At 33.8% G+C, this 25,559-nt stretch overlaps 2 protein-coding genes across 2 annotated transcripts; one reads left to right on the forward strand and one right to left on the reverse strand.

The window, feature by feature from the left end:
- Positions 1-346: 346 nt before the first annotated feature.
- Positions 347-1,183, reverse strand: LOC126740748 (protein lethal(2)essential for life-like). Its single transcript, XM_050446909.1, has one exon. The coding sequence runs from the start codon at positions 1,070-1,072 to the stop codon at positions 530-532; it is 543 nt and encodes a 180-aa protein (XP_050302866.1). The 5' UTR covers positions 1,073-1,183; the 3' UTR covers positions 347-529.
- A 22,231-nt stretch (positions 1,184-23,414) lies between these two features.
- On the forward strand, positions 23,415-24,112 carry LOC126740750 (heat shock protein 27-like). Its single transcript, XM_050446911.1, has one exon. It carries the CDS (start codon positions 23,498-23,500, stop codon positions 24,011-24,013), a length of 516 nt encoding a protein of 171 aa, XP_050302868.1. The 5' UTR covers positions 23,415-23,497; the 3' UTR covers positions 24,014-24,112.
- The last annotated feature ends 1,447 nt before the right edge of the window (positions 24,113-25,559 follow it).

Consider the following 25,559-nt stretch of genomic DNA (forward strand, 5'->3'; position numbering starts at 1 on the left):
AGCTCAGTTAAAAGCAGGTAAATCGACTTTAAATAATTAATTTGTCTGATACCTATCGGCCAAAAAAACAAAGAAATTTTAATTAAAAAAAAAACGGTATTTTCATTTTCTTGAAAATACCCATAACAATAAAGTTAACAAAGGCAGAAATGATTAATATATTTTCTGGGATATTTTAAGGTACATTCTTACTATTAATGCATTTATGTTACGAATTCATATTACGTCTTACTTATGACGAATATATATTATTTTTTTATTTCTATTTAAATAGATATAAAAAGAAAAAATATTTTTTCTTTTTTTTTTTTAAATGAGGGATATTTAAATTAAAAACGATGATAAATAGTTACTAAATACTAAGTTTATTAACCTAATAAAATAAATATAAAATTTTTTTTCTGGTTTTCTATAAATAAATAATTAATATACACATCATAACATGTATTTTATACAGTATTTAAATAAAAGTAGAGGAACAAAACCGAGTGTTTTACTTAATTCGATTCTCAATTCCAACCTGAACGTCCTATTTCTTCTGTTCTACAGCTTGTTTAGCAGGTTCTCCAGTTTGTGTAATTGGAATAGCCTTGTGTTCTACCTCTTTGGATTCTACTGGTGGTGCCGTGATTGACAACACACCATCAGACGATAATTTTGATTCTACGCGACTAATATCATAGTTCTTCGGCAGAACATACCTCCTAACAAAATGCCTGGAAATATAACCATGCTCATCTTGTTTCTCTTCGTGCTTGCCCTCGATAGTCAGCACATTATCCCCGGTAACTTTAACGGTGATTTCTTCAGGTTTAAACTGTTGGACATCCAGATTGGCTTGAAATTTATCTTTGTCGAAACTTACTGTAGAGCCGGAATCTTGACTAGCAAGGTTCGAACGCCAGTTTCTTAAATAACCGGCCGGTGTCCTGGTAACCAGACGGTTGTTTAGGTTTAATGGCTGTAGTAGGTCATCTGCATCCAGTCCTAAACCAAAGTGTTGATCCAATAGCCTTGATGGCCTAATGGCGTAATAAGCTGGCTCATCGAACAAGTACGGCAACAGAGACATTTTTACTAATTTTTTCAATACTTCTTACCACTGCGCAAAACGTAAGCTTTATTTAGCTCGGTTCACTCTCGCTTTTAACTGTTCGCTGATAGATTTAGACTGACTAGGTCACGGCAGGCTTCGATGTATATATAGCACCGGCGAATGTTCTGGGCTGATATCGAACGCGACAGTTGGGAGCATCTGCGCCGGGTGCGACGATTAACAATCGTATAATTTTATTCGAGAATTTTTTCGGAACCGACATTGTTTTTGCAAATATTGAACATTGAAACAACCTTGAATTACCTATGTAAATATGTTTTTTAATTTTTCTGAAATAATGTTTACTAAAAATGGTAATTGCTTTTTACCACAATTTGTTTTAAAAACAACTTTAAAATAGGATTATTTTAAAACGGAAAGACAAGCAATACTATTACTGTATTGCTGTGTAAATACGACTTACAACAAACAATATAATATACAAACGTAAATGCAACGAATAAAAAAGTGTGAAAACTTAGAAACCAAGATATTTAAGTACGGTGCTTTATTTTAGTTATTTGGTAATCGCAAATTTGGTTTAAATTATTAAATTAAACATTTTATAACATTTTAAAAAAGACTGCCTTTTCCTGTTCTAAATTGCCACATGTGAATACTTTATTATGCTCAGAAGATTTTAAAAAAAGTGATTGGAAAAACTACCGTAAAACGGGGCTACTTTGTGCAGGTTTTGAGGCATTTTTGATTCTAGGCGCTGCATTTATAATCGAATCAACTTGAAAAAAATCAAGAGTAACAATACGGGTCATACTTATAACCTGCCTTAAAATAGTGTTTTTACAATAAACCGTTTTCGAAAAAAAAATTAAAAAGATGGGTGCCAAAGTAGCCCCGTGTTTGGGGTTACATTGGCACCCAAACAGAAATGTGAATAAACATAATGTAGGCCCATCCTGGGGTTACTTTGGCACCAAATTATGCTTTTTTTTTTAGTTTTTAAATAAGACATTCAATATTTTTAATGAAATTTCTATATTCTTAAACAAAATAAACAAAACACTTAAAAACTAACAAAACATTTTTTTCTAATATTTGGCACAGTAAAAGAAAGGAACTAAATCAAAATAACATAAATACTAATCATCTTCACATGCCTCACAGGTATAATATTTTTCTTTGGATCCCTTGGTACAAATACCACAGGTCCATTTAAAACAACCATTGCATAGAATCCAGTCTGGTCCAGTATAACCAGACCAATAAGCAGCACAAATTCCGCATTCGTCTTCATTATGGGTACTTGAAGATGATGGTAGATTGACATCTTTTAATGTCGATTTTTTAAAAATGTTTGCTTTGCCTTTGCCTTTCCCATTTCCCGCAATCTTCTTTTTGTCATTATTTTCATTTTCAATTAGTTTTTCCTTGTCTTGCTCCTCTTTAGTTACTTCACCGACTTCTTTGCCGGGAATAATTTTTCGTCCCCGCTTTCGTTTAGGGTTAGTGCTTGATTGTCCACGTGTCTCCTGAAGAAACTCTAATAAACTATCATTTAAAATATCACTCGTAGATGCATCAATTGGAGTTTTTGGCAATTTGGATAAAGGCTGCTGCGGATCATATGGACAAATTCCGGTGGCACGAAATCCGGATTTTAAATTGTTTTCTACTCTTTCCTGTAGAGATCTCCACAAGCGATCCAGAAGATTCGGAAAGTGTTCTTTAGGCAGAGTGCCTTTTACGCGACTGGTCTTTCTCCAATCGTCTAAAATAGCCCTCCATTTCTTTTTCATGGGAGCAAAGAAAGCCATATATAAATATTATTTTCTTTAGCAGCCTTTACCACGGTTGGAGAAAAATGTGAGGCTAGGTTATCACCTAAAAGAACAACTGATTCACCATTACAATTTTCTTTGACGTGGGGCAGCAACAGTTTAAAAAACCATACCTCAAAGAGATTCATATCGAACCATCCACTGCTGCTGTTATCATAAACTGCCCCTAGAGGGCCACCAACAGTCCAATTTTCGTAAATGTTGTTGGCTTTATAGACTACCATTGGTGGTAGTAGGATTTCATTTGCGCTTCCGCAGACCATTACACTTATTGCTGAACGCGAATGTTCTTGAACCCTTTCAACCCTTTTAGTACCCCTACGAACTAAAACTTTTTTGGCCCCGAAATCGTCTGTGAAATTAGTCTCATAATTAAACACTTGTTTCGCAGATGGACTCCAGAACAGGTTTAATGTTATCGAAAAACTCCATTATATCGGCGCGCCCAACCGAAGCACGTGCACGCTTAATATTATATGCCAATCGAATGCTAATATTATTTCTGGTTTTAAATTTTTCAATAAAGTCGGGTCCTGGTCGATTGTTGGGCCATCCAGGAATATTTCTGCCTTGCTTTGTAACATATTTTTGCACGATTTCTCTGGCGTCACTAAAAGTAACGGGAAAACTTCAATCTGCTACCTAGTTGATGGTCTCTGAAATTAGCCTCTCCTCCTGTTGGGTAAGGATGGTGGGGTGACCTACACGACCCTCATGTTTCGCAAACAGCTTATTCTGAAGAGTGAGAGAGAAGCCTCTAGGTATTTTCCATGTTTTGGAAGCTCGTACTTGTGACATCCTCCCTTCCCTAACAGCTTGCAATGCATTCGCTAAATTTTGTTTCGTGTAGTTTTTATAGGGCCTCGATCCAGGCAACCTACTATAATTTCGCACCATATTTCGCGCCGCGGAACATACCGACCTGTCTGAACAACTTTCGGACTCTGAATATTAACTAGACAAACAAGCCTAATATAAACAAAGGCGCGCACGCTCTGCCAAAGTTACCCCGTGTGCCAAAGTAGCCCCGTTTTACGGTAATGGTTTTTCCAATCAGGGTAAAAAATTTGACTGATTTACGAAAATCTTAACAAATTTTGAGTTTTTTTTCAGCTAAAATAGAAACTATGGCATAACAATTGCTAAGATTTCAGATTTATATTCTAGATCTCTAAAAACCTTTCACATGAAAATGATTCTAAAACTTCACTAAAGCCCCCACAAAGAAAAATCCAAGGGACTCAAGTCTGGTGACCAAGCATTAGTACATATTGCCTCTTAAGTTTCCAGGAAGAAAAAGCGGAATTTCCAGAAGTGTGCGTGCTTCGTGAAAAATCAAACACCAAAAATAAACTCATCCAAAATATATATATTCAAATAAGAAATAGTTCTAGTAAACGTAAAAGAACGCATTCAAAACGTTTTTTTCGTAAAAATGTTTACATACACGTATCATCACGACTGTCAAATGTCACATATTGAAAATATACTATGGTATTATTAGGGGCTAATCACTTTTATATTGATCTGAAATATTTATACTTATTTTATTCTTGTATTAAATAAATAAAATATAATGATTAGAAACATTTGTTTACCAAATTGTTTAATTTCGAAACGTTGTCATTTATAATTAATTGTCAGAATATTGTCATTCACCTATTCAGGAAAATAAAACTGATCACTACAGCGTTGCCAAATCGAAATTATGTCACAATTATCATGAATAAGGTAAGGTTAGGTTATGTTGGGTTGAGTTGAGTTGGGTTAAGTTTGGTTTGATTGAATACATACAAGCCCTAAAATTCTTAAATTTTTCCTATTAAATATGGTATACCCTTTCTATTAAACAACAAATTTTTTGGAAAGTTGTTGGGTCTTAAATTGTTTAAGCACCGTTTTTTGTGTGTGCAAATTACAAAATACGTGAATATAACATTACAAAGAACTAAAGAATCCTCTAGATTTACAATTTTAGCTTCCAAAAAGCTTCACAATTGCCTCAATATATGTATTTTTTAATTACAAGAACAATAAAACCTAAAAAAACCTTGGGTAAGCCGGCAATAATTACGTATTTAAAGCAAATAGAAAAATTTTGATACTTAATTAAGTTTTGCATTTTTTCAACCATCCACTTCTTACAACATCTCATTATCATTGCAACTTTCTCAACCATCACTTTTTATCAATATTTTTATTTATTTTATGTAAAAATTTACAAAAAAAAAATAGTTTTTAAGCGTATCTGTATGTACAATCCTTAACCGCCTCAGTGGCGCCAGCGGCTTATTTATAGTTTTATTTGGTCAAAAATTTCCCATCGTACTACCGGCAAAACATCATGTAACTAAGTTACTTATTCAAAAAGAGCACATCTCTCTGCTTCATGCAGGAGCAACGCAAACTCTAGCATCCCTAAGGACTAAATACTGGCCTCTTAGGGCACGTAATGAAGTAAAACGTGTCATACACCAATGCATTTGTTGCTTTCGCGTATCTCCGCGTTTAGCTACTCAAAAGATGGGAGATTTACCGACAGATCGAGTCGTATCTTGTAGACCCTTTATAAAGATCGGTATGGACCACTTCGGTCCTATTTATATAAAACAAGGGGGTAAACGAAGCCCTAAAATAGTCAAAGGTTGGGTCGCGTTATTCGTATGTCACAAAAGCCGTACACCTCAAAGCCGTTAGTGACTTGACTATGGAATGCTTTTTAAATGCGCTTAATCGTTTTTGCGCAAGACGAGGTACAGCCTCACATATCTATTGTGACAATGCAACAACATTTGTTGGTGCTAAACGTAAATTAGATGAAATTTTTAACTTTTTAACAAGCAAAGAAACGCAAGAGAAAATTCAACTTCATTTAACTAAATCAAATATCACTTGGAAATTTATTCCACCCAGATCACCCAATTTTGAGGGTTTGTGGGAACGCCTCGTAAAATCGACAAAATTTCATTTAAAAAGAGTTACAATGAATGCTAATCTTACTTTTGAAGAGGCTGTAACCCTTATGTGTCAAATCGAAAGCATAATAAACTCCCGTCCTTTAACTCCCATGTCTACCGACCCATCCGATCTCCAAGCCTTAACCCCAGCTCACTTTCTTATCGGAGAAAGCCTTACAGCTCTGCCTGAACTCGTGATCGAGATACCAGAATCGAGGTTAGGGCGCTGGGAGAGAATCCAAAAAATCAAACAGCATTTTTGGAAACGTTGGAGTCGAGAGGTGGTATCCCAAATGCAGTCGAGGCCAAAATGGTGTCAACAGGCTCCAGAGTTGAAAATTGGGTCTTTAGTCCTTATAGCTGACGAAACGCTGAAGACGCTCCACCTCTTATGTGGAAACTGGGACGTGTGGAGCAGGTTTTTCCTGGATCAGATGGAATCGTACGCGTGGCCAGTGTACGAACCAGGCAGGGGATCTACACTCGTTCGATCCGTAAGTTCGCTGATCTTCCGGAAGCCGACAAGGACTTCAATTAGACCTTATACGAGTACTTAGTGATCGAAAAGTGGGTACGAAAAACTAATTATAGTGCTAAAACTAAGTTATCTGTGTAGTGCATTAGTATTAATTAGCGTGTAAGAATTTATTTGTAATCATCGTAAAATCATTTTCTTATTATAAATTATGTAGGTCATCTATTATCGGATTTAGTTTTTTTTTATTGTTAATTTCTTGTGACATTAAAATATGTCAAAGAGGGGGAGGAAATGTACAATCCTTAACCGCCTCAGTGGCACAAGCGGCTTATTTGTAGTTTTATTAAATGGACAAAATATCAATTTCCTGCAACTCGTAGAAACCTTCAGACTTTCCGCAGCCAGATCAGCATTTTTTTGTGGTATCAGCTTTTTTTCGAACAACCAAATTTGCTCGTGTGTGAAATTTTTTTTTTCGTATTAAGATTATCGAGAGTAGCGCACTCATTTAATCGTCATCGTTTTACCATTTAAAACCTTTTACTTTATGTTTAACTTTTCCATTTTATTTGTAATCAAGTAGTTGTGTTTTTTAATATATCCAGTATTTTTTAAAACAATTCTTGCCGGAGTTTTCTTTAATAAAAAGAAGCTATAGCGCACACTGTAACTTTACTGGATCCTAAGAACTTACCATCAATCGCTCTTATAGTGAATCATAATTTTGTAAAGTCATATTTATTTAGCGTTAGCGCTTACCGAATCTAATAAGAATGGAACTTATATCTTTCTAACATTCGTATGATGCTTGTACGAGTCACAGCCATAGCAACTATCAATTGTATTATACTTATCTTTTGCAATTTTTATATACAATATATAGCTCTTTTTAATATGAATGGAACCTATTTCGCAACAAATTTAGCAACCAATTCGTGAACAATCTTCCCAGAAACATATCGTTGGTTAAACAGCTCGGCGACCCAATTTTCACAACCGATAAAATGTTTTTGAAAAAAAGCTCAATAACTATATAACTGAGTACGCCATAATTGGCAAATTTAAAAGATTGATCAATTTCCAAACACTTTATTCATAAGTCATAAAACACTTTCGGTCTATTTAACACATAGTCTATTTAAATGTAATGGCAAACCCGATATATTATATTAACTCAATAAATTAGCCTAAACTATTTGCAGATCAACAAAAACAGTGCATTATTTTAAAAGATTTTACTTTAACTAATAAGGTAAGTTTTGAAGATAACTCTTGGCTTATTCTTGGATCTTGCCCAAAAGTTTTTTGCGGCATTTTCGACGTGTCCGAAATCCGATCCAAATAAATTAAATTTACTTTCATCTGACCTAAAGATGTTTTTCCATTTATTATGACTCCAGTCTAAATATTTTCTTTTGCGAAACTCAAACGCGCTTATTTATTTTTCATGGAAATATAAGATTTTTTCACTGGTCTTCTGGCTTTTAAGTTTTCATTGCATAAACTTCTTCGAATAGATTGAACTGAGAGGTAAATGGATTTTTCATCGAACATCTTCTAATCAGCTTGTCAGTTCCAGATGTAGTGTTTGTGGGTTTACCTGGCTGTTGAATAATAGCAGTAGTTTGCCACAAATTAATTTGTTTATACAAACAACACTTTTATGTAATATCAGCTCTTCATAGAATTACACCAACCTCATGGTTAACCTTCTGTTCCATGTTAACCTTCCAACATCTAAACATTTCACCTTTAATTTTTACAAACCCTTAAATATGTTCTTTCAGTGTAATGTGGTGACACCAGCACAGTTTTTAGGTGCCGTGAGTCTGCGTCATTGTAAGTGAGCTGAGACATACAGTGTACTTTGTTTTTCTCTCACCGTCATTGCTTTACCATTTGCTGTCTCATAAATTTCCTTATATTTGCAACATTGGCAGCATCACAGTTCCGTTGACATCTGTCATCTTTCAGTCATTAATCTGTCATCGCTCGACCAAAAAAAATGCGCGGGATGCACCGGCTTCGCTTTTTTTCTCATCCACCTAAGAGATACAGTGAGTGGTGCAGCAATGTAGTTGGTTTGGTGTATCTCCACGATATTAAATTTAATTAATGTAATGCAAAAGTGTTAGTCCCTTTGAAAGAAAAGTCTCCGAAGAAAAGTCTCCAATATTAGTATTAGTGCTAGTTAGTTTAAATCTGTAAGCCCACATTGGTGAGTTAGTTCTTTTTATTGATTTAAGTCTAGGTCTAAGTCTCAAATCGGTTTCTTCTCATGAGAATCTGAGAGAAATGAGAAATTGCAGTAAGTTCTGATGAAGTGTGCAATGATACTCGAAAGCTAGACAATACAATATAGGGTTCCACACAACATAGTCCTTATTTATTTTCTTACTTTACTACCCCAAAATTAGAATTTTAGTTTGTATGTAGTAAATATATATATGATATACAGGATGTTCATTTGAAAACTTACCACCACGGATTTATCGAAAACCATGACTGTTAAAAAAAAAACACCGAAATACGTCAAAAGGTTTGTCAAGGGGGACAACTTTCTAACCTAAAATTACTTCACCCTCTTTCACCCTCTGCCCCCCAGGGTCATCCCCTTAAAAATTTTAAATGTCCCTTGACCAACCTTTTGACGTATTTCGGCGTTTTTTTTTTTAAATAGTGGTTTTCGATAAATCCGTGGTGGAAAGTTTCCAAATAAACACCCTGTATGTTATGTATAATATGATTCTATTCTATTTTAATTTTGATCTATGTTTTACCATATCCAATTTTAAGAAATTGTAAAGTATATATTTTTTTATAAATAATTTGAAAGTGTGCATACTTTTTCTTGTGACATTTATCTACATTGTTTTTATGTAAACAAGATTATAAAACAAATGATATACATTCGAAAAGCATATTTACGTGAGGTATGTTGCCCCCGATTTTGTCTAGAACATTCGGATATTTTTTTTAAACAAGGTCAAAGTCATCGACTTTGTTTATTTTTAAAACGGTATTATAATCTTCCCAACCGTGTTGTTATGCGATTTGATATCGTTATTTTTAACACAGTATTTGTGCTTTAATTTAAATGTATGTGGAAAATTTTTTTAACAAACAAAAGCATTATAGTTTTACATATCTTTGTAATACCTTTTTTTATTTCTAGATGAAAAATTTGTGTTTTTTTCATTTATAAAATGAATGAAAATAAATAAAATTCCCTATTCAAATATTTTTTTGTACCAAATTTTTGATAAGCAATGAGTTAGTGGTAGAAGACTGTAAATTAGGGTGGAAAAATCAATAAGGTAAACCATACCTAAATAAATATACTCATTTAGCTTTACGTCTTGTATTGGGAAGTTGCATAAATGTGTAACGGACAGGGATAACTATCGATTTTGTTCAAAATTGTTTTTATATAGGATATAAACCGAGACGGAAACGAGCAAAATATTCTAGAAGGTAATGGACGCATTGTCTCACTGGTATTGTTTATTGATAGATAGAAACGCAGATATTACGTTTATCAAATGAGAAATTACGCCAATTGTCTCGTTAAATCTGTGGTACCAAACCGTTCGTAGATTAGCATTATTTCAAACAGCATATTATTTATATCGTGCAGAGCTTTTGATACGTTTCCTAGATTTTTTTAAAAGTATTAAATAATTTTCATAGTGTCATTTTAATGTAACTCTTACACAAAAAAAAATTAAAAATAGATGATTAATGATTAATCTAATAAATTTTAATTTACAATAAGAAAATTATTGTATCAAATAATTTACAAGCATAGATTTAATACAATAGAAATAAATATTAACCTTTGAACAATTAAATTTAAATATTTAACATTAAAATAAATAGCATACACAGCATCGAGCAAAAGTGGAGAAACATCTTATTTATTAAATATACTTTTGCCAATAAATAAATCCTTATCATTAATAAGTATTATTCCTTATCTAGAGGAATGCAAAAACATATTCGGTATTTTAAAATTCTTGTCACAAATAAAAGTATTTTCTTGTCTTTATTTTATAAGGAGCAAAAGTGTAAAAATAAAAATCCCACAGGACAAGTGTGCCTGAACGAGGGCAAAATGGGAATAGCGCAGAATCGCATGCGATACATCTTAGGCTCTGAGAACATATCCCCTTGGACATTTTGGCACCAACTTTTGTTATATAAGGTCCCCATTGTAATTTACTCCAAGAAATCTGCCTTTTGCCAGTTGTGCCCCACCATCCATTCATTGGCCGCATTGCAAATAGCATTTGCTGGATCTTAATTTCATTTAATAGCAGCCTGTTTGTACAGAACCAAAATTCAGCATTCTCCTATGCATCCGTAGATCGTAAAACCGCCAGTTTGTGTATATTTTAAGATTGAGCCTATATATATTAGAAATATGATTGGTCTCAGTATTGAGTTTTACGGCACACCTACATCTATTACTTCATCTGACACACATATCAGCTTTACTGTCTGGCGGCTATTTGCTAAATATGATTTAATATCATCTAGACTTTTCTTATCAAAATTGTAAGCTTAAAGTTTCCTAAACTAAATGTTATGGTGAACGCAGTCGACGGCCTTACTCAGGACATAAGACAGAAAACAGGGCTGTAGTGTACTGTTTTTTTGTCAAAAAGTTCTATTATTTGAGAAATACAATTTCGCTCCTTCCTTTCTTTGAAACTCGCATTTATTAAACTAGATTAAAATATATATTTAAATACCTACTAAAGCTAATTGTAACTTATTCTATATACCAATAGGCCAATAGTCAACAATTAAAAGCTAGGCAGACTAAAACTAATACTAATCATACGTACAAAACGCAATACTAATACTATGTGGCTGCCGCATCTTGGGGGTCCTGGACTGGCTGACCGTTGTGGGGATGGATTTGTGTCCTGGACGGACGCGGGGGCATGGTCGGAGCAGGAGATCAATCCTGTCGCAGCGTGTCACCGGGGAGAAGATACGAAGCATTGGGGGGGAGGGGGCTTGGGAAGAGTGAGAGATCCGGATCACAGGGTTATGGTGCTCCAGAGCAGTGGTCAGGTACTTGTCCTTCAACTTCATCAGGTGATCTACCAAGGGTTGAGCTTGGAGATCTCGCAGGATGGTAGTATTGCGCACGTACCTTGGTGTGCCTGACATAATTCAGAAAGCCCTGTTTTGCACTTCTTAGAGCCTCTGGCGGGGCTGGATGTCAGCCCAAGTGGGGGATGACATCCAGCCCAAGGGGGTGATGATTGGGCGGATGTACGTTTGGTAGATCCGGATCTTGGTCATTCGTGACAGTTTGTTCTTAGGGTGGAGGAGGGAGTAGCGAAACGACAGCTGGCCTTTGGCCTTGCCAGCTTGAGCCTTGGCGTGTTTTTTCCAGGTCAGCTTTCGGTCAAAGATTATACCTAGATAACGGGCCTGGGCGGACCAGCCAAGATTGGTGGTTCCCCATTTCAGATGGCCAGCAGGTGCCTTTTTCCTTTTGGAAAAGAACATCAGCTGGGTCTTCCTGGGGTTGAGCTCCAAACTCCAGCGATCCATCCAGAAGTCGAGTGAATTGAGGTGTCTTTTAATCCTAATTTTAATGTGCTCTTTGTTAGGAGAGGTGGTGAGGATTGCGGTATCATCAACGTATTGAAGTATTGTGTTTTGTTAGGACGGAAGTAGACGAGCATAAAAATATTAAACAAAAAAGAGGACAGGGGGGAACCTTGGGGAACACCTGCTCTTATTGGGTGGGGAGTAGAACCAAACCGTCAGCAGAAACACGAAATGATCGATTGGTTAAAAAGGAGTGCACGAACTTTACAAGACAGTCGGGAAAATGGGCATCAACTAGTGTATGCAATAAACCGTCGTGCCACATTTTGTCGAAGGCTTTACTTATATCCAGAAAAACAGGCCCTGTGTGCAATCCACGGTTTGCTCCGGAGAAAACGTGGAAAGCAAGCCGGGTCGTTTGATGTGGTGGTGGAGTGTTTGGTTCTAAAATCAAACTGACCATCAGAGATTATTTCATGCCTGTTGCAGAATTTAGTGACTTGGTTAAGGATAGCTCTTTCCTTAGAGAGAAGACTTATTGGCCTGTAGCTCGAGGGGTTTGTTGCTGACTCTCCTTTTTTGGGGAGAAGTATGACATCAGCGGATTTCCATTGGGTGAGGAAGTAAGAGAATTGAAATATGCCATTGATGATTCTGGTAAGATCATTAACCTAAATATTAACTAAATGTTTTAGGGCTGGAGTGTTGATACGATCCGCGCCGGATGCTTTTTTATTTTTAGTGGCTTTAATTATTCCAATTATTTCGAATTGGGTTACCTGAGGTACCGGGGCTGCGGTAGGGGCTTAAAGGGCTGTTTGGACAGCATTTGTGATGCTGAGAGCCATTGCAGGATTTTTTGGGGGGTTGGGGGAAAATTGTCCTTCAAGTGAATTTGTGAAGACCTCAACCTTTTGTTGCGGGTCGGAAATCTTGGTGTTATTGTGGCTAATGAATGAGAGGCTTTTCCTCCCCCCTTTAACCAGATTTTTTGCGAGGCGGAAAAGCTCCGAAGGATACTTAATATTTTTCTCGATATCATCGAGTTTTTGCTCCTATCTTTCGGAGTCAAAAACCTCGAGAAATGATTGTACTCGTCGATTTGCACGATAAAACTGCTGTTTTATGAACGGATCGCCAGATCTTATAGCGAGTTTTCTTAAGCGGTGACGAAGTCTAATTTCCTCTCTAATATCGTCTGGGAAATGAGTTTTATTGAAATTCCTTGGCAGCTCTCTCTTAGCTGATGATAAAGCTTTAGAGATATTTTGCGTCAACCTGTTTATCCCTTCGAGGGAAGTGAGGTTGTTCATAGTGTAATCCAAATTGGGGCTGTGTGAACAGGTTGTTACCTCAAATTAAATCAACAACCCTGCTATGCCACACATTTTTTAAAGAGATTTTTGATATTATAGGTAACAATGATACTGGTCAATTATTTTCCGCTTTAGTAACATCAGACTTTGTAAAAATTGATTCAACTAAAGCCACCTGAAAAATATCAGGAAATACACTCTTTTAAAGACAAACATTTATTAATTTTGTCAGTAGCATAATAATTAGATATTTTATGGACTTGATTATATTTAAGCTATACATATCTCTGCTGTTTTTATTTGTTAAGCTCTGACTTCATTAAAAGTTACAGCTCTAAAATAAATGCACCAGAGCTTACCAAGTTTGGCCTTGTGACTGGTAGGAATTGTTTTTTAGGTATGGTTTTTATTATATCTTCTGCGATTGAATATACGAATTTATTGAACTTAACAGCGAACAGCCTTGTATCGGATATAAAATTTAAAACTGGATTTTTATTTGACTCCACAACCAGTTAACTTAGCAAGAAGATTCAAGAAATTTTCGATACCTCGAATATTTCAGAAGTCGTTTAAAAGCATAGAATGTTTATTTTCTAAATTGACTTTTAATTTCAGGTTTTTTAAATCAGCAGAATACAATAAGAACATCCGAACTCCTGAACAAATTTTGGTCAGTCTAAATAATGTTATATAGTTTGTCTGTGCAGCACTAGCGTAAATGCATAAACGTTTTTTATTCGCTTTTGCATGTCGTCCTACACAACATATGACTGGAAAGGTTATTGTCCGATTACTCCTCGCACAGTGGACCAAGTTTAAAAAAAAAAATTAAAAATCACGTATTTATTTTTAACGAAACTGCAACTTGTTTTGGAAAAAAACTATGAAAGAACAGTTTTAACATTTTTTGTTTAGCTATTAAAAAAAAAGGACCACTTGAAGGTTAAATATATTTTGTCCGTTTCTCAATGTCATTATGAAATTAAGTTTTGAAGACTATATTGGATTTATTTAAAAGTGATATTGGTTTATCAATCTATAAACGTTTCATCAGTTAGGTAAATTGCAAGTGAGTTTATAAAGCTTTTACGAAAACTGCAATTTTTCAATTTTTAGTAACAGAACTTCATTATCATTCCTAATATGACATTGTATTCACTAAACTGTACAGAAACTAAACTTTGCAATTATATTTAGGGACGTACAAAATAAAGTTAATTGATCCATTCCAATTAAGATTTTAGGAGTGGTACTTATTACTCCCTCCTAAAGATTGCAATTATTAAGAAAAACTTGTGATAGTTAAGTGGGTTAATCATACATATAACTAGCCTTTTAAAAACAATAAATACTATTTAAAAAACTAAATATGGCTTACACTGGCCTCTGTCTTGTTTTTGGATATGTACCTAGGAAAATTATAATTCTGTAAAACATGATGTATAATTAGGTATTAAGGCGGCGTAATTCGGCTAGTTACCAGTCTTCCGACGTCTTATTCGCTCTCGTGATTAGTTACTTTTTGCATCTTAGAAAACAAGAATATAGTAATACAAGAGTATAAGTACAAGAAAAAAACCTGATCTAGTCTATTTGCACCTTTTAACGCAGGCTTTCGGGCGCAGGGCAGGGTGCAATACAGGGCGGTTATCTAAAAAACAAAACAAAAATAAAGACATTCAATAAAATAAATCTAATTCCCAGAATTTCATTTACATCTGGTCACCCGCACCAAATACCTCTTCCAATGGCGCTAGCAGCCAAACGCATTTTATGAAACTAACCATTTAAAAATAACGTATTAGTTGCGCCATCTGTCGGAAAAAATTTAAAAGCTGGAAGTCTTGTATGGCCGGTAACTACGCCGTCCTAATTCTAAATATTGCTAATTCGATTTATACAGGGTGTCTATGTAAATTGACCCAGAAATACATTAGTCCAAAAGTTAATAGTTTGCAGGATATAGGGTTTGAAAGTTACAATTTTATTCTCTATTTTCTTTTATTCCTTGAGAAGCATCTCTGATTTTGGCATAAAACCTTGTATAGGAAGATTTTCTAGTATAAGAATCAAGAGTCCGTTATTTTTTAAGATTAAACTTCTAGAGGGCATCACTTACAGGCTCTCGATTATAAAAACCGTTTCTCAAAAGTACCTCTGCAATATCCTCAAGAAAAAGCAACAAAAAAGAAACAAAATAAAAACAAAAAAACTTTCCTAAAAATATTTTTTTCAATACATTTTGATAAAGAAAGCTTAAAAAAGTTAAAAAAAAAATGCAATTAATTTACATTTATGTACACAGGGTAGGCAGCGACTAAATCAGGGACGCGCAGAAGAGAAAACACATTTAATATATGTACTACCGCTCAAAAGTATTTGCCCACATATGACTGTTTTAAAGTTATAACTAAAAATAATAAACCCATCAGTTATTCTTATGAAACGGTTTATTTATAACAAAATAAATATAAACAATACATTTTTCAATTCATTAAATTTAAGAAAATCAAATTTGGGATTCATCTACATGTCCGCCTCGATTTTTAATAACAGCTTCACAATGTTTCGGTAGTCTTCTAATTAATTTGTCCAAAGTTTTTTGAGGTATCTTGTGCCACTCTTCTTGGATGATCCTCTACAAGTCTTCTTTTGACGTGGGGCATGATTTTCGCACTTGTCTATCCAGCTCATCCCACAGTAATTCAATAGGATTGAGGTCCGGTGATTGTGGGGCCATACCATAACTTTCAGAAGATGTTGCCTTTGTAATTGACCTAAATATTGCTTGCACAATTTCGACGTGTGCTTGGGGTCATTGTCATGTTGAAAGATGAAGTTTTCCCCAATTATTCGAGTACCAGAAGGAAGTACATTGTCACTTAAAATTGTTTTGTAACCCTCTTTTCGAAGAATTCCCTCTATTCTAATTAGATCGCCCACTGCAGATCCTCCGAAACAACCCACACCATCACCGAACCACCACCGTGTTTAACTGAGGCCACCGTACAGTTCTCAGCGACTCTTTCATTGGCATAACGGCGAACAAAAACTCGCCTCTTCGTTCCAAAAACCTCGAACTTCGACTCGTCACTCCAGAGAAATTTCTTCCAGTCATCAATGGTCTATTCTTTGTGTGATTGGGCCCACTCAAGTCTTTTCTCTTTATTAACATCCTTCAGTAGCGGTTTTGATACAGTTAAACGTCTTTTAAGACTAGCATTATGAAGTCGCCGTTTTACTGTCGAAACACTGACCGCTTTTTTACGCTCCTTATTGATTTTTGCTGTAATTTCAGGGGCGGTAAGGCGTCTATTGCGTTTGCTTGTAATTATAATATTTAAATCCTCCTTTGAACTTGTTGCCGTTGGCCTTTCCGATCGAGGTTTGTTGCTAATAGTTCCGTCTCTGGTAAATTTCCTAACATTATAATCGACAGTCCGCCTTGGAATTCCCAAATCCGTCGAAATTTGACGATTAGTCTTTCCAGCCTTATGAAGTCCAATGATAATACCTTTTGTTTCTACCGATAACTCTTTTGTTTTAGCCATTTTAAAGAATGTTGAAAAACCAGCAAAGAAACGGTGACAATCGTCAATAAGCAAGCAAAATTATTTACCAATGTTACACAAAATCAATTCTTGAAGACTAAACAGTAAACACCTTTAAATGTTTCAAATTTCATCGGAAACGAGCTGTAAACAGATTAGTTTTTTAGAAGAAGTGCATATTTTCACTACATTTTTTGTTATTTGCAAGACTATTTTTAAATACTCAGTATTTTTTAACGAACCATAGTTGATAGGTATGCTGTTTAAGCATATATGCAATTTACAAAAGAGATACACTCTAAATATAGGTATAAAGATAAGATTTTTGTATCTAATTTAAAATATTAAAAAGAATACATGGTGGGCAAAGACTTTTGAGTGGTAGTGTATAAATACATATAATATGATACAGATATATCTTGTTAAATGCGCAACGAAAATGTAAGTGTAGGCTTGACCCAGTACAGCTACATGAATATGACACAACCTAAATGAAAAGAGACTGGAAAAAAACCAATTCACATTAATATCAATACATATTTATTTATTAGGCATCATACTGTGACTGCATAAGCATATTTTTTAATGTATTTCTTATACTTGTAAAAAGAATAATCTTTAACAAAATAAAGCAAATTGTTCCACAAATGAACTGCAACGTAGATAACTAACTGATTTTTAAAAATCTGTTGTATGTTGAGGAACCCTAAAAATATTAAACCGTCTGGTATTATGGTTGTGCTCATTGAAAAGTTTTCTTAGATGTGGTGGGTTTCCTGACTTTAAAATTCTGTATATGAAAGAGTACATGAGATATTTGCGCCTATTGAAAGAATAAAATGATTATTAAGATATGGTATATATGTAATATGACTTCTGTAGCAGATATTAAAGGAAAAAGGCATACAGGAATTTTGTACTTTTTGAGTAGAAGATGAAAATGACGATGTAATTGCGTTATAGCAGATTACATCACTATAATCAAACAATAATAATATTAAAGAGTTGCACAAAAAATACTTGGTTTTACTCAGTAAATGACTACTGAAATATTTGAAGCGCATATAAGCAATGGCAAATTTTTTGTTTATGTGGACTACAAAAGACAAAGTATTATCAAAAATAATAGCCAAATTCTTTGCTTCATTAACCACAGATACTATTGTATTGTCTATTTTAACCACAAAGTCTTGAGAAACATGTTTTATGTTATTTCTACTGGATCCTAGTAATAAGAGACACGATTTTAAAGGGTTTAGTTTCAAATTATGAGCCTTAGCATATATATATGTAAATTATTTAAGTCGGAATTAAATGTGTTTGTGAGTGTAGCATATGTAGTTTATTGAGAACGATGTATAAATCTGAGTATCATTTGTGTATTGTTGTAGTTTTGAATGAGATACTATTTTTCATATCAGCCACGTATAATGAGAATAATAAGAGCCCTAATAGAGATCCCTGAGATACCCCAGTGTGTGATCTTAGTAAGGCAATTGAAGTATTAGAAAAACCAAAGAAGTTTAATTTAGCTAGTAGCATGTCATGATTTAGAGTGTCAAATGTCTTACTAAAATCCAGCGAACATAAGGTTGTTAATTGTTTTTATTCTTCATAGTGCCTGATATCATTCATAAGATTTACAAGACAAGTGGTTGTACTAAATTGTTTCCTAAACCCGCATTGACATTCAGGTATAATTTTATAGGAATTTGAAAATGCAGTAATTTGATTATACATGTGTCTCTCTAGAACCATAGACAAAACAGGTAAAATACTAATAGGGTGTAGATCTTTAGCTTCTTTGGGGTTTGAGACTTTTGCAAATGATTTAATGATAGCCTTTTTCCACAAGTCTGGAAATTGATTTTCTAAGATTATAAGACAGGACAAGATTATAATATTGAGGAGCGGTTTGCTACAGAATGGGAAACAAGTTATAACATCTTTTATTGATAATCCATCATGCCCATCCACCAGCCTACTGAATTAGTACCAATTATAATATCTTTAAAAGTAATCTCATCTATAATATGAAAATTAAGTAGATTGGGGAAATTGAAAGCTATTTTGATAGATGGAAATTCCATTTATTGAAATAGCAAAGAAGTCATTGAGTATATTTGCTTCAGATAATGCGGCAGGTATGTTGTAATAATTTTTTTTTTGTATAATATTTAACTTTTTCTTAACATAAATTCACAGGGGTGTAAGACAATATTTAAATCTATAGGATCATATTGCAAATGTGACTTGATATACATTTCCACGCCGCCTTCTCCTTCAATAACTCTGTCAGTCGTTATTAGCTTCTAACCATTTAATTTTTTACCTCTGCAGATCTTGATTATAGGCAAGCCATGTTTCCGTAAGATCAAAAATGTCAAATTTATAATAATATAAATAATTTTATAGTTCATCAAAACCAGTATTTAAAGAACGAACATTGAAATGCCCAATAGTAAAAATTGTGTGCTCTATAATACCGCTGTACCGGGTCGCCAAAATAGTATTATTATCAGCTTTATACACTTGTTAGAAGTGTATAAAGTTAATAGTTTTTTAGAAACATTGTTTTTAAAATTTCCAATTCCAATTTTTTAAAATTCCAAATTAATCAACTTGCTTTGGATAATATCTGAGTAGGGTTGCTATGGTTTCCAATGTTTGCTATAATTAAGAATATTAATAATAATATTAATAATATCATAGGTAATAAAATTAAATCATGAGATCTATATTTGTTGGATATTCTGATATATGTACGGATTGCCAAGATGTAATTCTTTAAAACCACCAAGATTATACGCTGGCAAATTTCCTAATAAACACCTGCCTAAATTCAACGTATCGGCCAGCGGTTACGAGAAACTGGTAAGAAATGTTTTTAGCCTTAATTTGAGTTAAGTTTTGAATAGTGAAAACAATTTACATTTTAGGTAGTTTTGCTTAAAATATGGGCCGATGTAGTGGAGCATACCACCTGCCAAACATACATGGCTTAAGCGCGACAGATTATCCCGCAAGGGTAGTTACAATTTTATACATGGATCTTAAGGAAGTTTAACGACAATGGATTTACTTCGTTAATATTATTTTTGGACGAAAAGGATTTGAAAGAGATGTTTCGAATTAACTTATCTGCAGGAATAATTGGACAATATTTAATAGGTCCTGTTGAGTTACCACCTAGACTAAATAGCAAAAGGTATTTACAATTTCATGAAGAATAATTTTTCCATTCTGCTGGAAGATATACCAGTACAAACACGCATGAATATGTGAATTATACATGACGGTAATCCACCTCATTTCAATACATTAGTTACAGAGCGTCTAAATAAACCAGTCGATAGGCTGATCAGGACCTGTATCATGGCCGGCTCGATCACCAGATTTAAATCCTATGAATTTCTTCTTCTGGAGTGATTTAAAACGATGCGTTAACGATATGCCAGTGGAAACCGATAATGATAAAGAATTTTCCCCCATAGCCAGAAAATGAAAAATAACATTGTCGAGGCCCAGAGTGTAACAGGCAAGGTAGTGCTCCTTTGAAAAATATTTGTATTTAGTAGTTTTTTATAATAGTTTTGTTGCCATCCTTATTGATTTTCCAATTTCTCGCAGACACCCTGTAGATGTGCATATACACTTGTGCCATTTTGATGTTCCTTAATATAATGTCTAACTATGAGTATTTATCCCTAGGTATGGTTACATATAGTTTATAAATTTTGAAAAAAAAACAAAGACCATTAAAGTTTTTCAAGAAAATATCTCAAAACAGGATACTCCAGATTTCAATTTTCACCCTAGATCCCTTAATTTAAGTAACACCGTCTTTACAGATAAAGAGATACAACTATTAAACTCTGGAATTAAATACAATTCATATAAGTCCAAAAAACAAGATTTGGAACTGTTGGTGGTCGACTGTGAAAATATATTCTCTGTTTTAAATAATTTACCCTTAAAGGAAACTTTTAGGTCCCAGACGGCTTCTTGTTTAAGTAATTATTACAACAATTTAAACAATTTACCATCTAGATTTGATTCAAACCTTAAAACTTTAAAAGACTTAAAGAGTAAAATAAAGTGCGATGATCTGACTCTGACCAAAGCAGACAAAGGCAATTGTCTAGTTATTTTGAATAGGTGTCAGTACGTTGATAAAGTAGATCTATTCTTGTCTTCTGACAATTTTTCGCAATTACTTTTAAGACCCTTTAGAGAAATTTTTCATCAAGTTTAAAAACACACTGAAACAGGTATCAAACACTTTAGAATTTTTCGGAACTAATAAGTTAAAGCTAACGCCCATCAACCTTTCCACCCCCCGATTATATGGCCTTCCCAAAATCCATAAGCAAGACATTCCTATTCGTCCAGTGATGTCCTACTGTTCTTCTCCTTGTGATAAACCCAGCTCTTGGCTAAATCACATTTTACTTTCAATTACCAACTTAAGAGTTCCTTTTCCATTAAAAATTATTCACAACTAGCGGATGAATTAAAGGATCGGACTTTACCACCCGCATCCTTTCTAGTCTCTTTTGACGTCTGTAATCTATTCCCAAGCATCCCCCCCAGTGATTGTATGTTGTTGGTGAGAGATCTGCTTAAGGACTGTTCCAGTTTTTCCCAAATTCACATTGATAATTTATGCCTTTTAGTTGAGTTAGTTCTACAACAAAATTTTTTCCAGTTTAATGGATGTTTTTACCAGCAAAACACAGGAGTCGCTATGGGCTCAAGCTTATCTCCTCTGCTAGCAGAGATCTTCATGTCTAATTTAGAACACAAAATTAAGAACAGTTTTCATTTTCACCACATCTTCTTTATCAAAAGATATGTGGATGATGTTTTTGTCATTTTTCAAGGGAATAAAGAAGAGTTAAACACTTTTGTAACTTTTCTAAATCCTTTACACCCTTCAATAACGTTCACTTTTAAAATAGAAGAAAATGAATCATTGCCTTTTCTGGATCTTAATCTAAAACGCTTCAACAATAAAATTAAATTTTCGATATATCGTAAACTCATAAGTACTGACAGCACCATCCCCTATAGTTCCAACCATCCCCATAGCCATAAACTTGCTTTGTTTCATTCGTATTTTTCTAGACTTTTCTCTATCCCCCTAGAAAGGACAGACTTCCTCCCGGAGTTGAAGATCATTAAACAAATTGCAAATAACAATAATTTTCCACCGAAACTTATAAATAAAATTTATTACAAACATTTAAATAAATCACTTAACAGAAATTTAGTGTATTAAGAACCTAAAGAAGCTAAATATTTTTCACTGCCATTTTGGGGTCCGATATCACATAAATTAAAAAACATCTTTAGCTATCACCTTATTAATACAAGCTTTAAAACCGTACACACTCTGAAATCCTTCATAGTTAACCCAAAGGACATAGTACCCCCCGATCAAAAATCGGGTGTTTATCAATTAAACTGCTCTAGTGATAACTGTGGCGTTTTTTATATCGGCCAAACCGGTAGAAAATTCTCCACTCGTGTTACTGAACATTGTAAAGAGATCGAAAAAGTAGAAAACGCAATCTTTGCCCTTCAAATATTAAATCCAATTTTGCTAGGCACATACATCTCAATAACCATAACTTCGATCCTCTTTTAGACACCAAATATTTACATTTCTGCCATAAAGGTAATAAACTGGATTTACTTGAAATTTTAGAAATAAATAGAGCTATACAAAATAATAATACTACATGTGTCAATGATCAAATAAATCACTCATCCACACATTTTTTTAATTCATTAAATTTTAACGCTAATTTATAACGCCTTTTCTTTCTCTCATATTAGAGTCAAAACATTTTATTTATAAGTATCATTTCTATACTACTATTCTATACCGCCATCTGTAGCCAACTTAAGTCTAATTTTACAAATTACAGGTACCACATTTTAAATAGGGCGCGCCCTATCTTTTGAAAATTGATATGTTTCTTTTGTTCTTAATTTTTGTTGACATAACAATTATCCTAGTGTGGTAATTATGTAATTTTAATATTTGTGTAGACCCTGTTTAGTCACTTTCTCATGCATCTTAATGTAAGTTTTTTGTCTTCAACGTCCAATTGTTTATTTGTTAGTTAATTAAGCCTTTTTATCATTATTGTAGATGCCCTTTTTATTTATTGATAGTAATTGTAAACCTTTGACCTTGCCAGAAGCACTGTGGCTTTTTATGTGTTGTGATGAAAACCCTCATTGTATGTAAGTTATTTGTAATACCTTTTTATTTCAACACTTTTAATCTTTAGCTTATAAGTTTCCTCGGTTCTTTATAGATCCCTGATGATGGACATCTTTTATGTCCGAAACATGTAGGATAGATGGTTTTTCTAATAAATTTAGTGGAGGATGACCGAAACTATTTTAGTTACCCTTCAAGACCATTAAGTTTCACCCAGTATAATAAATACTTAGACAGTCTTTTACCAACAACATTTAAAACAAATCAAACCAACCTTGTATTAAGGATATGAATTTTGTCTCGATATCCCTACAAAGCGCAACACTGTGCATCGTTACGAACCCATCTCGATCGCAACGTTTCTAAACGTTCGCGTCGAAGCATATAAATACAGGCGCAAGGAAATTCTGACTTCAGAGTTTAACTTGCAGTAAAAGCGATATTTAAGGTGAAAATAGTGATATATATACTCGAAAACTCAAAGCGACAAAATGGCACTTGTTCCAGTAGTATTAGACGATTTATTCGATATCATGCCTCGCAGGAATTGGCTGTTGGATCCTCAGGAAATGTTGCAACCTTTCAGAAAGGTTTTAGGAGAATTGGAACCCTTGGAACAGGATACATCTATCACCATAGATAAGGACAAGTTTCTGACGAGCATCGACGTTCAACAGTTCAAACCAGATGAACTTAGTGTGCGATTGGAGAACAACGACACAGTCGTAGTCGAAGGCAAACACGAAGAGAAAGCTGACGAGCATGGCTTCATTTCCAGGCATTTTGTAAGGAAGTATGTACTACCCGAGGGTTGCGACATCGAGAATGTACAGTCCAAATTATCCAGTGATGGAGTACTGACTATTACTGCTCCGAAAAAACCAGAGGGTAAGCAAATTAAAAGTAAACATATTCCGATTTCGCTAACAGGACCAATTAAGAAAATTCAGAAGCAAATTAAGGAAAGAAAACCGAAAGAGAAAAATATTCCAATTAAAAAGGCGTAGAGAAAAAAAACAGGAAGTGACGTATTATCCATAATTATGCAGTTTGTGTATTATGCATTTTCCAAAGCTTATAAAATATAAATATGTATGTTAGAATAATATGTTGTTTTATTTAAATGCTATAATAAATTCGCGTCTATGGTGTAAATTTGTTGTTACAGAATATATTTCTCAAATTACCAATGGTTTTTAAATAAACAAATACCTCTTAAGTAAAGGGTAGATTTATGGATAGAAGGCGTAATAATTACTCTTTCGAATCCACTAATTAATCCTCTCCGAGACATATCCAACAATAAGCCAGTTGTTGGATATGTCTCGGATGTCTCTATTACAAAATTTAATAAAAAGCTACAATAATAATTTACAAATTATCCAAGATATTGGTCAAGTGCCAGGTATAGTTGGCACAAAAAATATGTAATCAATAGAATAAAAAGTGATATGCAACGAACAGTAAAAGATAAGTGTTATACGTCCAAATCCAGGGGAAAAAATTGCTAAATAAATGTGGCAAAGAAAATTTGCTGGAAATAATTTTGATAAAAATTATTTCCTCTGGTGTTAGGGGATAAAATTATTCTGGTTAAGAAAGAAGTTTTTTTTTCAAACATTCTGATAACCGTTACAAAAAATATTATTTTATTAATTTCACTATACTTTTACATCTTTTTAATTTAACGCGTTTTGCAATAAAATGGCAAAATAGACGGTCTGTCGATAAAAGTATTAATAATTTTGGTGTAAATGGCTCACATTTACAAGAATACACTCAAATTAATTTCCCGCTAGAGGACGTAATTTGAAAAACTTTCTTTTAGTCAAAAAGATGTAGAATTATAGTTAAATAATAGACGTAATATTTGTTAAAAAAATTTGTGGTAATGTTTTCATTTCATTTTCTTTCTTTAGCATAGCAAGGATGAATAAAATAAACAATGTGTTTATTTGCAAAACAGTCCTATTTTTTGAAGATCAAAGTACTATTCCCTTATTTGCTTAAAATAATAGCTGTTTTATTAATTTCAGTATTAAATCTCCGTACAGAATTTAAAAAAGCTATGACCATTTTAATCAGCCAATATTGTTGCACATGGTGCCATGTAATGATAAATTAGACCAAATTTCAGTATGTAAATTGACATTTAACATACTTAAGCAATAATATGTCGCTAATTCATGTTAGCCTCAAACGTTTTACTTCGATTTCAGGTATATTTAAATTTTGTACATTTATTTACGATGACACCATGTATATTACCAAAATGAGCGATGTTTGAACCTGGCGTGTTTGATAAGTTCTACAGGGAATTTTTAATAAAAAGTAATGACCAAAACGACCTAGTAGCTTTTTTTTTAGGATAAAAGATTTTAGGTATACAGAGAATTTGACAACTTACAATGGCTATATCTCAGAACCAAAAAATATAAAAATCACCGAAAACAACATCCATCATAGCGAGGTGGAAGCAAAATATAGTAATAGCTACCTTGTTTTCATTTACCACTTCACTTCCAGCCACACCAATTTTGTTATATTAAATGC

The sequence above is a fragment of the Anthonomus grandis genome, chromosome 9 (assembly GCF_022605725.1).
Source record: "Anthonomus grandis grandis chromosome 9, icAntGran1.3, whole genome shotgun sequence".
Taxonomy (NCBI): Eukaryota; Metazoa; Arthropoda; class Insecta; order Coleoptera; family Curculionidae; genus Anthonomus; species Anthonomus grandis.

Coding starts and splice junctions, on each gene's coding strand:
- LOC126740748 (XM_050446909.1), bottom strand. CDS start 1,072: ATGTCTCTGTTGCCGTACTTGTTCGATGAGCCAGCTTATTACGCCATT.
- LOC126740750 (XM_050446911.1), top strand. CDS start 23,498: ATGGCACTTGTTCCAGTAGTATTAGACGATTTATTCGATATCATGCCT.